General features: G+C 37.0%; 2 protein-coding genes across 2 annotated transcripts; one reads left to right on the top strand and one right to left on the bottom strand.

The window, feature by feature from the left end:
- Window positions 1-232: 232 nt before the first annotated feature.
- LOC130831804 (putative olfactory receptor 2B3) lies at window positions 233-1,174 on the top strand. The gene has a single exon (XM_057700210.1). It carries the CDS (start codon window positions 233-235, stop codon window positions 1,172-1,174), a length of 942 nt encoding a protein of 313 aa, XP_057556193.1.
- Window positions 1,175-11,045: 9,871 nt separating this feature from the next.
- On the bottom strand, window positions 11,046-11,990 carry LOC130830832 (olfactory receptor 2H2-like). The gene has a single exon (XM_057698155.1). It carries the CDS (start codon window positions 11,988-11,990, stop codon window positions 11,046-11,048), a length of 945 nt encoding a protein of 314 aa, XP_057554138.1.
- Between the last annotated feature and the right edge of the window lie 569 nt (window positions 11,991-12,559).

Genomic DNA, 12,559 nt, shown 5'->3' with positions numbered 1-12,559 from the left:
AATTCATAAAGTCAAACATAACTACTAAAATTAGATCCACTTTCTAACCATGTGATAACCATATTGTATTTCACAGGGTTCTATTTAATTGACTATAAATTACATTTGGCATTGAATCATTCACCATAATTATCCTAAATTCAGTTCTGTTACAGTAACAGTAATCAATAATTATCTATTGACCACTTTTCTATTTTATATTTTTTTAGGAATGAAAAACAAGTATGCCATCATGAATTGGGCAAATGAGAGCTCCCCAAAAGAGTTTATACTGCTTGGATTTTCAGACAAGCCCTGGCTACAAATGCCCCTTTTTGTGCTTCTATTAATATCATACACAACCACCATCTTTGGCAATGTGTCCATCATGGTGGTGTGCATTCTGGATTCCAAGCTTCATACTCCTATGTATTTCTTTCTCACTAATCTGTCCACCTTAGATCTCTGTTATACCACAAGTACAGTCCCTCATATGTTGACAAACATTAGTCTCAACAAAAAGACCATCAGCTATGCTGGCTGTGTAGCCCAGCTCATCATCTTCCTGGCCCTGGGTGCTACTGAGTGTCTCCTCCTTGCTGTTATGTCCTTTGACAGGTATGTGGCGATTTGCAGACCCCTCCACTATGTAGTCATCATGAATCCTTGGTTCTGCTTGAGGATGATAGCCTTCTCCTGGATCACTGGCTTCAGCAACTCGGTGTTGCAGTCCTCCTTGACCCTTAACATGCCACGCTGTGGTCATCAAGAAGTGGACCACTTTTTCTGTGAGGTTCCTGCCCTTCTCAAGTTGTCATGTGCTGACACAAAGCCTATTGTTGCTGAGCTCTTTTTCTTCAGTGTATTAATTCTGCTAATTCCAGTGACATTGATCCTCATCTCCTATGGCTTCATAGCTCAAACAGTATTGAGAATCAGATCAGCGGAAGGACGGCAAAAAGCTTTTGGGACATGTGGGTCCCACATGGTTGTGGTGTCTCTCTTTTTTGGAACAAGCATCTACATGTATCTACAACCACCTTCATCCACTTCTAAGGACTGGGGAAAGATGGTTTCCCTCTTCTATGGAATCATCACACCCACTTTGAACCCCCTCATCTATAGCCTCAGAAATAAAGATATGAAGGATGCCTTCAAGAGGGTGATGCCAATAATCTTTTTCTATAAGAAATAGAAAGTAATGTTGTGAGAAACTTCTGAGACTAACTCACTTTGAATGGTTATAATGTTTGTATTGATTCTTGTACTGGTTAGGTTTTTATGATTTCATCGACTTCTACCAATGGTTAGAAAAATCTTCCTCTGTCCCAGGAGCAAAGCTGAGACCATAAGATATCTTTTCTAAATTAAAAACTTTGCTTTCCAGGAGTTCTGTCAATGCACTCTGTTCCTGGAGGTCAAGTCATGCTGATTGCTCCTATCAATGTCAGATTAGCCAGGACACTTGAATGCTTTACCTTCCCATTGTATACTACTTGTTCTACAATCATTTTGTCTCCCACTTTAGTTGAGGATTTCCCCATCTTTGTAATTAAACAACCAGTGATCCAAAGCCAAAAATTTTCCCATCAGCACCCAAGTCCTCAATCACTTCACACCTTTACACTTCTTGCTAAAATCCATTATATGCACCTTTCAGAACTGTTCGAAGCATGTAGTCTGTCTCAAATCTAACTGGCTTTACACTAAGGTGTACACCTCATGCTAGAAACTTGACATGTCAGTTGAGTTTCATTTCCAACTGTATTTTTAATTCATCCCTTTATTCCCTATGGATTGAAATTTTCCTTTTTTTTTTCTCCTTTTGTCAAATCTTTATTTGTCCCAAGCTTGCAGGATCTCCTCTAAATAATAATGCTGTCTATTTATAGAAATACTAGTAGGAAACATTTTCAAATTTTTCTGTATTTATGTTTTAATTGGGCAGTCACTTAATAGCTATTTATTGATAACTAGATAGCACTAGACCAGAGGGGGAAAAAATCACAGCTCCTCTACTGAAGAAATATTCTAGTTCCTGGATGAAACAACCCTTAAACTCAGACACTTAAATGATTACTTGCAGTTAGTAATGTAAGGACACAGATGGGACAACATTTTCGCCAACAGAGAAAGGGTTACAAAACAAAGCTTTTCAGAAAATACAAGTAATTTAATTAATTTTTTTTTTATTGGCTGTGTTGGGTCTTTGTTTCTGCACACGGGCTTTGTCTAGTTGCAACGAGCAGGGGCTACTCTTCATTGCAGTGTGCGGGCTCCTCATTGCCGTAGCTTCTCTTGTTGCGGAGCATGGGCTCTAGATACGTGGGCTTCAGTAGTTGCGGCACATGGGCTCAATAGTTGTGGCTTATGGGCTCTAAAGCACAGGCTCAATAGTTGTGGTGTTGCGGGCTTAGTTGCTCCGCGGCATGTGGGATCTTCCTGGAGCAGGCATCAAACCCATGTTCTCAGCATTGGCAGGTGGATGCTTAGCCACTGCGCCACCTAGGAAGTCCCAATACAAGTAATTTAAAATGGTTAAAACATAGAGTACAAAACACATACAAAAAGGGCCTGGAGACAATAACTGAAAAGTTTTGACTTTATCCAGAATTGAAAGCATAATAATCTTAGCACAAAGGCTAACAGAAGCAGTAAAAAATAACTAAAAACTCAAGTACAGAATACGGCTCATATAATAATCATGTATTTACTAAATGTGACACTTCAAATAAATGAGAAGGGGAAAGACTTTAAATATATGGTGTTTTAAAAGTTGTTTTTCTCAACAGAAGTAATAAGAAATTCAAGATACTAAAAAAAAATGGAAACAATTACATCTCTAGTATATGTGCCTTTTAAAATTTTCCAAACCTATATGTACTATTGCCATCTATTCTTGAATATATGATAAGTATTTCAAATTTAACACATCCAAACGCTGACACCTGCTCTCCCTTTGCCACAAAGCCCTCTTCTAAAGCTCGCTATTTTAGTAAATGGATTCATCTGTTGTTTACATATGCAAATCAGAAACCATTAACCATATCTTAGACCAAAATTTTTCATATCAAAACCATTACCAAGTCATATCAATTATTCCTCTTTGCTACCTCCCACCTCTCCAGTCCTTTCCATCTTCACGTTCCTGGTACCACCATCATTAATCTATACCTAACTTATTATCTCATCTATCTTTATGCACTCCTGTCAAGTTTCTTCAATACACTTTTTCCATTGCCCTTCTTTATTTATTCACTTTTTTATATCACTATGTACTTATAAATTCCTATTTGATATTGCAATTTTATTTTTATGCCCAAATTGTCCATTGTTTGGCCAATATAAGTCCTTCAAGTTCTGCCAGTGTCTTCTTTAATTCATAGATTACTTAGTCACATTAAAAAAAAAATTTCTACATTTATGCATTATCCAATATAGCTTTAATATTTTGTTATACTTGTATTTCAGGATTACTGATTCTTCATGTAGACCTAATTTCCACATTTCTGTGCCACTAAAATTCCTTAGGCTCTTTGCCTAAAAAAAATAGTACTTTTATTAATTTCAAGTTTGACCATCTCCCAGTACTCTTATCTAAGACCACATCTTTCTGTGTTGTAGGGGTACTATATTATCAAGGATCTGAGCAATGTATTATGACTTCCAACACGATCTATTCCTTTCACTGCTCAGATCCAGTTCTTTGTATGCGCTCTGGGAGAAGCTCCTATGAGATTCAAGTGGGCCTCTATATCTTGGGGAAACTTAGAAGAGGACCAACACTGCATGATCTTACCACCACGGCAGCTGGTCTTATGTCCACGAACTAGATTCATCATCTCCTTCTTCTACTATCTATTCTGTATTCCCTTCAGCCTTAGTGAGAACTGCTACTGGTCTCTGTGGTTAACCCTGTGGATGATTTAGAGGTGTCTGAGCCCCTGATCACTATCCTTTTCTTAAGTCAAGCTCATTGCACTTGGTCATTTACCATTATAATTGGATAAAAAGGTATATTTCTTAGTGTACTTTCTGTGCTTCTTTTTTTTTTTAATTTTTATTGGCATATAGTTGGTTTACAATGTTGTGTTAGTTTCAGGTGTACAGCAAAATGAACCAGTTATACATGTACATACATCCACTTTTTTAAAGATTCTTTTCCATATAGGTCATTACAGAGTACAGAGTAGAGTTCCTTGTGCTATACAGTAGGTCCTTATTAGTTATCTGCTTTATATATAGTAGTATGTATATGTCAAGGCCAATCTTCCAATTTATCCCTCCCCCACCAACCCCCTGGTAACCATAAGTTTGTTTTCTACATCTATAATTATATTTCTGTTTTGTAGATAAGTTCATTTGTACCCTTTTTTTAGATTCCACATATAAGTGATATCATATGATATTTGCCTTTGTCTGACTTACTTCACTCAGTATGACAATCTATAGGTCCATCCATGTTGCTACAAATGGCATCACTTCATTCCTTTTCATGGCTGAGTAATATTCCATTGTATATATGTACCACATCTCCTTTATCCATGCCTCTGTTAATGGACATTTAGGTTGCTTCCATGTCCTGGCTATTGTAAATAGTGCTGCAATGAGCATTGGGGTGCACGCATCTTTTATAATTATGGTTTTCTCTAAATATATGCCCAGTAGTGGGATTGCTGGATCATATGGTAGCTCTATTTTTAGTTTTTTAAGGAATATCCATACTGTTCTCCATAGCAGCTATACCAGTTGTTTACATTCCCACCAACAGTATAGGAGGGTGCCCTTCTGTCCACACCCTCTCTAGCATTTATTGTCTGTAGATTTTTTGATGATGGCCATTCTGACTGGTGTGAGGTGATGTCTCATAGTTTTGACCTGCATTTCCCTAATAATTAGTGATACTGAGAATCTTTTCATGTGCTTTTTGGTCCTCTGTATGTCTTCTTGCAGAGCTCATAATTGTGGAGATAAGAAACACACATTTTCAAGTGAGTCACTAGAAGTCACGGTAAGTGGGGAAAATGCTGCTTCCACTCCTTGGTTCCTAGCCCACGTGACTCCTAATGAGAACACAGAACTATATAAATATACTTAAAGTATGCACTGGCTCCTGAAGAATGGCATGGCATCTGAGCTGACATTTTAGGTGTGTCTTCAACATGTCACTCCACGACTTTAATAGGTTACTTCATGAAGGTGCAGTATATTATATGGCCAGTGGTTTCCATGGTCATGTGTTTACTTCCACACGTCCTTTGCTAATACTTGGGTCCTTTGACACAAGGTATGTGGGAGCTCAAGCTGCTGAATGAAACACTGTAAAAACCCTCAGACAGCAGCACTGGCTGATCAGAAGAGGTAAGCCATACCTGGAGTGTGTGTGTTTCTTCCTATGTTTAGCGAAATGTTGGAGAAAGACAAATACTGTATTTTTTTACTTATATGCAGAATCTAAAGAATAAAAGTAAAGTATGAATATAACACAACAGAAACAGACCCACAGATGTAGAGAAAAAACTAGTTACCAATGGGGAGTGGGGACAGGGGAGGGGCAAGGTAGGGGTGAGGAATTAAGAAGTACAAACTACTTTGCAAAAAATAAATAAGCCAAAAGGATATATTGTACAGCACAGGGAACATAGTCAATATTTTATAATAACTTTAAATGGAATATATCTTACAAAATATTGAATCTCTATGTTGCACACTTGAAACTACATAATATTGAATCAACAAGACTTCAAAATAAGAAAAAATTAAAGTAATCTGATAATACATAAAAGCATAGCTGTCAGGAAAAATTCAAGCTGAGAAGCTACAGCTTTGGCTGCGTGAGCGATTTAAGATCCTTTTATTTTTAAATCACAAATCACATGGGTTTTCTGCTTTCCTTAGTCTTGTTTTGTTTTGTTTTAATCTTAAACCATCTTGTTTTGTAGCACAGCATATCCTCTGTATACTAAAATGCCAGGTTATAAGAACTCAGCTTACAGCTACCGTGAAATAAATCCAAAATTAATTTTTTAAAAAAAGAAAGGAAAATATGTGTTGACCAAAAAATATGTTAAATGAGAATGTTTAGTACATATTGTATTATTCTAACTATATGACATTCTGGAAAAGGCAAAACTATGGGGACAAAATAAAATCAGTGGTTGCCAGGGGTGTGGTGGAGACAGAGATGAAAAGAGTTTTTAGGGCTATGAAAATAGTTTGTGTGATACTATAATGATGGGTATATATCACCAAACACTTGTCCAAACCATAGAATGTACATCCCCCAAGAGTGAACCCTATGGTAAGCTTTGGATTTGGGCAATTATGATGTATGAATGTAAGTTTATCCCTGTTAAAAAAAAATGTACCATTCTGATAAGTCACATTGATAATGAGGGAGGCTATGCATGAGTGGGGGCAAGGGGTATATGGGAAATCTCTGTATCTTCCTCTCAATTTCTGTAAACATAGAACTTCTCTAAAAACTTCTTTAAAAAGAATGTTCATTTGAGCTTCATTTATAATATCAAAAACAGAAAACAACCCAGATGTTCATCAACAGGATAAATTAATGGTGGGATATATGGAATACTTTATTACTCAGCAGTGAAAGAAATGATCTGATCAACATGAATGAGTCTCAAGAGTATTATACTAAGTGAAAGGAAAAAAAACACAAACTAAACATAAGGTGTGATTCAATTTTTATGAGGCTCTAGAATAGATAAAATTAACTTATAGTAATAGAAATTATATTATTGGTTTTTATGAGGTTAGGAGGGACTGGGAGAGAGTACAGTAGAATTTGGGAGGGTATTAGAAATGTTCTGTTTCGATATGGATTTGTCAAAATTGATTGCAAGCTGCACTTAATATCTGAGAATTTAATTATGTATAAATTATCTCAAATAAAGAGTTAAAAACTGTGCCCTCAGGGGACTATCATGTCTCTTAGACACTGTATGAGAAGTTAATTTTCAGAACCTGACTGAAGATTACACATGAGACAGGTAAAAATTGACATAACTTCATGATTTCACACACTTTTTCCTTCACGCTATCTTTAAATTTTTCTTCATCACTGAAATTTAAGTTTTGGGGGGTTTTGGTATCACCATCTATTTTTCCCCTAATTTACCTGTCATTATTCTTTACTAGATACCTGCATTTGGAACATACCAAACATGACATAGAAACATTTAGGCAAAGTTATTTCCAGACTTAGCAACAGGCTCAAATTTTTATCCTCCTCTCTGATTCAAATATAGAGTTCTGTGAACTGCAGAATCCTCATTCATCACTCCTATTCAATGAAGTCATCTTCCTATCTTTATGGATTTTACATTTTCCTTATAGTTCAATTCAAAATCTTTATCAATAGGTTGAAACATTTTGTCACTGGTCACACTGTATGAGTAAGATGCCTCTATTCTCAAGGGCTAGTGACACAGAAATGACAATTTTGATACAATTATCTAGGTAGCACACTGATAAAAGAATAAAATGCATTGAGGAAGACATGATATGTTATTGGAGAAGAAATAACAGGGAGAGTGTAAGAGTTGTTAACAGTTGAATCTGGTTTTAAGTATGAACAAGATATTAACAGATATTAAACTCCAAAAACATTCAAAGGCAGATGGAATATGTACTTGACTGTATTTGTGGAATGATTTTATTGTTGTTGAAGGATAGGCTGAAAAGGGGCAAAATAGTGTTATAATTTTTATAATAGCCATGTTTTTAACTGCTACATCTTTCATATATATTTGCATTTCCATAGTTACCCACAAAAAAGGCAGTCATGCAAACACACACAGGCACACACACATGCACACACCACTGATGATGGGTTTTAGGTTGGTGGTGATTAGTAGTCATGTCAGACTTTGACACATTTTCACCCGCCAAGAGCCTCTCACAGCTGAACTTTACAAAAACGTGTATTCCTGCCCTGTGGCAAATACATAGTCCTATGTTCATGACCTCAGGTGGGTTACAGGCCAACATATTCTCAAAATTTATCATGGCAACCATCAGAAGGTTCAATCTGCTATCATCTACAACACGTGTGCCAGAAAATGATGCTAGGACTTCCCTGGTGGTTAAGAATCTGCCTGCCAATGCAGGGGACATGGGTTTAGTCCCTGAGCTGGGAAGATCCTGTATGCCATGGAGCAACTAAGCCCATGCACCATAACTACTGTGCTCTAGAGCCCTTGAGCCACAACTACTGAGCCCTTGCACCACAACTCCTGAAGCCTTCATGCCAAGAGCCCGTGCTCTGCAACAAGAGAAGCCACCACAATGAGAAGCCCTTGGACTGCAATGAAGAGTAGCCCCCGCTAGCCATAACTAGAGAAAGCTTGTGAGCAGCATCAAAGACCAAAGCAGCCAAAAATAAAAACAGTAATAAATAAATACATCTTTAAAGAAAAAGAAAATGATGCTATATTTCAGGTGCTGGCCACACCCCATTCTAGAAATTTCAAAGGAACAGAATGCCTGAATCCGTAATATAGTCAGCCTTTTCCTGAATTAGTTATTTATCCAAGGAAATGTTGACTATTATCTAGAATGTCTATGAAGGCATCAATTTTTTCAGATTTGTTTATGATTTTATAACTGGCTCTTAGTATACATTCCATAAAAATGTGTGATTAGAGTGAAAAAAATGAGTGTCTAAAAATAAGTGCATAGCTAAGTCCACAGTGCCTCTCATCACTTTCTTTAGTCATCTCCCCAAATAAATGTCTTAGTCATCTATTTCTCCATGCTATTATTCCCATTGTAGAATCCCTTTCCTTTCCCACATACCTGCCTTTATCCCTCCCCAAACCTTCCAGTATACCATTGGAATCCCCTGTTCCATAATTAATAAAGTCACCTATATCCTCAAAGGGTTTATTTAAAATCTTCTGTATTTCCTAGCAGTAACTGAATTGAGACCCTCTCCTGAAGACACTATTTCATCCTCAATTCCCTTATGAGAACATAATACTTCACACTCAATACTTCATAATGTGGGATTTGAGCTATTGTCTTTATTCTACTTCTAGACCATTCTTCCCTTTGCTCCTATTTTTAAAATACATGGCTTTGTTTGTCACTTATGTCATTTTGGCTGAGCAACTATCTAGACTGGAGTTTCCCACAATGCGGTCCTAGACAGCCTGCATCAGAATCACCTACAGTGTTATTTAAAATGCCCATCATAGAGCACAATTAGATGTTTTCAATCAGAAATCCTGAGTATTAAACACAAGTATTTTAATTTTTAACAAGTACATCATGTGAATCTTATGAATTCTAAAGTCTGAGGAATTGTGTTGCTTCCCTTCTTACTGCAGTCATTTACTGTTATCATGACCTCTCTCCCTCTCATGCATTTACATTTTGGCATCAGGTGCACAGTTTTCCTCTATACTAAAGTCCCTGGTATCATTCCAACCTGTGTCAAAAGTAAGATGAATTTTTGAGTATGCCAGCATCTCTGTTTCTATCTCCAATGTAGTTACCAACTCTCAACCTCGGGTACTCATTACTATGTCTACACCATGAACTTAGTCATTCCCTAGAGCAGCTCCAGCTCTACAATCTTAAAGTAAAATGTCACAAAACAACCTCTATCCTTTTAGACTTATTCTCAATTACTCACTTTAATCCTTGAATTGAGTGGAAGGACAACAAAATGATTATATAACCATTGTTCTGTTATTGACAGTGAGAAATTATGTTTACATCCTCAAAGTAACTGTGTTGTTAATATTTCTGACTAGTTTAGTGTTGGTTTGAGTTACTAAACACTTTTTTAACTTTCCAAATAAAAATTCAAGTTTAAAAAGTTTTGGTATGAAATCTCCAAATCAGAAACAAGTGATACAGTTCATCAGTGGAGGAAAATGTGAGGGAATAGGGGCTGATACTAGTTCCATCTATACATGAAATAGGCATCAGCAGATGGGAGACACATATGATTAGACAATTTATACAAGAGAGTCAAAAATTTATATCCCTGATTTCAGTGAAACAAACTACAGCAGTGCACACTTATAAGCAATAGCTAAAAAGCATCAATAAATAAACCTTTGGTGGATGACATTCAAAAGTCAAAAGGCATGTGGCATTAAAATCAGCCCTAGGCAGGAGTTGAAGAGCAAGTCTCTCTCCATTAAGATTATAATTTAAAAATATTTTGGTTATTATCTCTATCCACCATTTGACTGTAAGTGCCATCATGTTGATTTTATAGGTCTTATGTATCATTATATACTCAGAATCTATTACATAGTAGACACCTAATAAAAAAATCAATGAATATCTACAAGACAAATGAATAAGAATTGGATCTGATAAGAAGAAAGCCAATTCTTTAAAACAGGGACTCAGAATGAAGGAAAAAAAACAAAGCCTATTCTTGTAATTGGGGGCCCAGAATATTGGAGCTCAAACTAAGAAACTTGGACACAGGATCGTAGAGCAGCAGCACCAGGGAGCAGTAAGTGTGGACCTCTGCTTGGCAAACACTGTTGCACTGGGGATTCCTAGGCACATTACACATCAACAAAGGACATACTGAGGCAAGAAGGCAGAAGTAACTCAGAACCAAAAGCCACCAATTAGATTACATGAGTATTTCTTAAAAAGTCTCTGTCTGAAAACGTTAGGAATCTTGTTGGCACTAGATGTCTGGATGAAAGTAGTGATCGGTTGGAGGAAAATAGAACAAAAGAAAAACAAATAGATGGAAAGGAATGAAATATATCACTAGGTCTTTTATTTTGTACATTTGTGTTTCTTTTGTTGCCCCAATTCAACTATATTATGTGCTCTTTAATATAATGGCTATTAAATATATTCACTTCTATACCATGCTGTGCCTGAATCAGCACCATGAAGAAAATAAGGCTTACTCAATGACTGATGAATGGAACTGAAATCTCAGCTTGAACAAAAGGCAGCTCTTTCTCTACTACTTTAGGGTTGGGAGGTAGAGCTTCAGTTTTTTATGATGAGGTTATTCTCTCTTCTCAGGTTAAGCAGAAGTCCTACATATGTTGACATCTTTAGTTATTCTGAATATCCCAGGTCCTCCTCCCGAGTCTTATTAGTGCCCCCTTTACCTCCTTGTTCCTTAGAGTGTAGATGAGTGGGTTAAGAGTTGGGGTTACAACTGTGTAGAAAAGGGTGAGAAACTTGCCCTGTTCATGAGCATAGTGACCCTTGGGTTGAAGATAGACAGCTGTGACAGTGCCATAGAAGAGGGAGACCACAAGAAGATGAGAAGTACAGGTGCCAAATGCTTTCTTCTTCCCTGCAGTTGACTTGATTCTCAGCACCGCCTTAGCAATAGCACCATAAGAGGAAAGGATAATGACCAAGGGCACCACCAGGAGAATGATACTGGCTATGAGTATCTGGATTTCAATACAGATGGTGTCTGCACTGGAGACCTGAATGAGGGCTGGGACTTCACACACAATGTCATCCACCCTCTGGTGGGAACAGAAGGGTAACTGGAGAGTAGCAGGAGACTGGATCAGAGACTGAATGAGGCCAGTCCCCCATGCAAGCATGGCCAGCTGCAGACAAAGTTTTGGGTGCATGAAAGTGGTGTACTGTAGTGGGTGACACACCGCTACATAGCGGTCCACAGCCATGACCACAAGAAGGACACATTCAGTGGTCCCAAGCCACAAGAAGACATAGAGCTGAATGGCACAGCCAATGTAGCTGATGGTTTTCTCTGGACCCCAGAAATTAACCAACATCTGTGGAACACAGCTGCTGGTGAAACAGAGATCTAGCAGGGAAAGATTGGAAAGAAAGAAATACATTGGGATATGTAGTTTTGGATCCTTCAAGGAGACAAGAATTATGACCAAATTGCCTGTAATAGTTAAGCAATAAAAGATCAGAATTACCCAAAAAAGTATCTTCTCCAAATACGGCTTGTCAGAGAAGCCCAGTAGGATGAAATCACTGTGGCTGTCATTGCAAATTGTGAACATAGCTTCTGGAGCAATTGCCTCTTCAGGGAATGGTTCAAAAGTAGTTGCTCAAAGTCCTGTGATGGTTCCAGTACAGAGACAGGAGAGGGTCAGTATGAATTATTTGATTACTCAAGACTGAGATTTTTGCATCCTTATTTTGGGAAAATAATACAAGATTTAGTGACCTGTTTTAATATTTGATACTCATCACTCATTTACTCTTTTTCTCTTCCACTTTTACATCTTCACATGTTGTATTTTTATAATTCAGCATTATAAATATGTAAAACATATATTAAACATCTATTAGTGAAAATTGACTATTAAATACAATATCATTTCATCTTTGCTCTCAAAGATTGTATATTTATGACATTTATCATACAGTTTTTATATATATTAAAGTTCAGTTGTATTCTCTTTCTACTTCTTTCTTCATTCTGTTCTCTTATTTCTCTGTGTCTATATCTCAATTTATCTGAATATCTTTTTCCCATGTTTTTCCCTCTCCCTTTCAGCTCTCCTATCTTTGAATCTCCTTTCTCTCCTGTTTGACCTCTCTTTCTCTTCTTCATTTCTCCTTTCCA

This window comes from Hippopotamus amphibius, chromosome 11, assembly GCF_030028045.1.
Source record: "Hippopotamus amphibius kiboko isolate mHipAmp2 chromosome 11, mHipAmp2.hap2, whole genome shotgun sequence".
Taxonomy (NCBI): Eukaryota; Metazoa; Chordata; class Mammalia; order Artiodactyla; family Hippopotamidae; genus Hippopotamus; species Hippopotamus amphibius.
Note: the sequence above shows the minus strand (reverse complement) of the source record. Positions and strands in the feature narration are given on the sequence as shown.

Bases quoted from the DNA above. Each gene is read 5' to 3' on its own strand.
- LOC130831804 (XM_057700210.1), top strand. From the start codon at position 233: ATGAATTGGGCAAATGAGAGCTCCCCAAAAGAGTTTATACTGCTTGGA.
- LOC130830832 (XM_057698155.1), bottom strand. From the start codon at position 11,990: ATGTTCACAATTTGCAATGACAGCCACAGTGATTTCATCCTACTGGGC.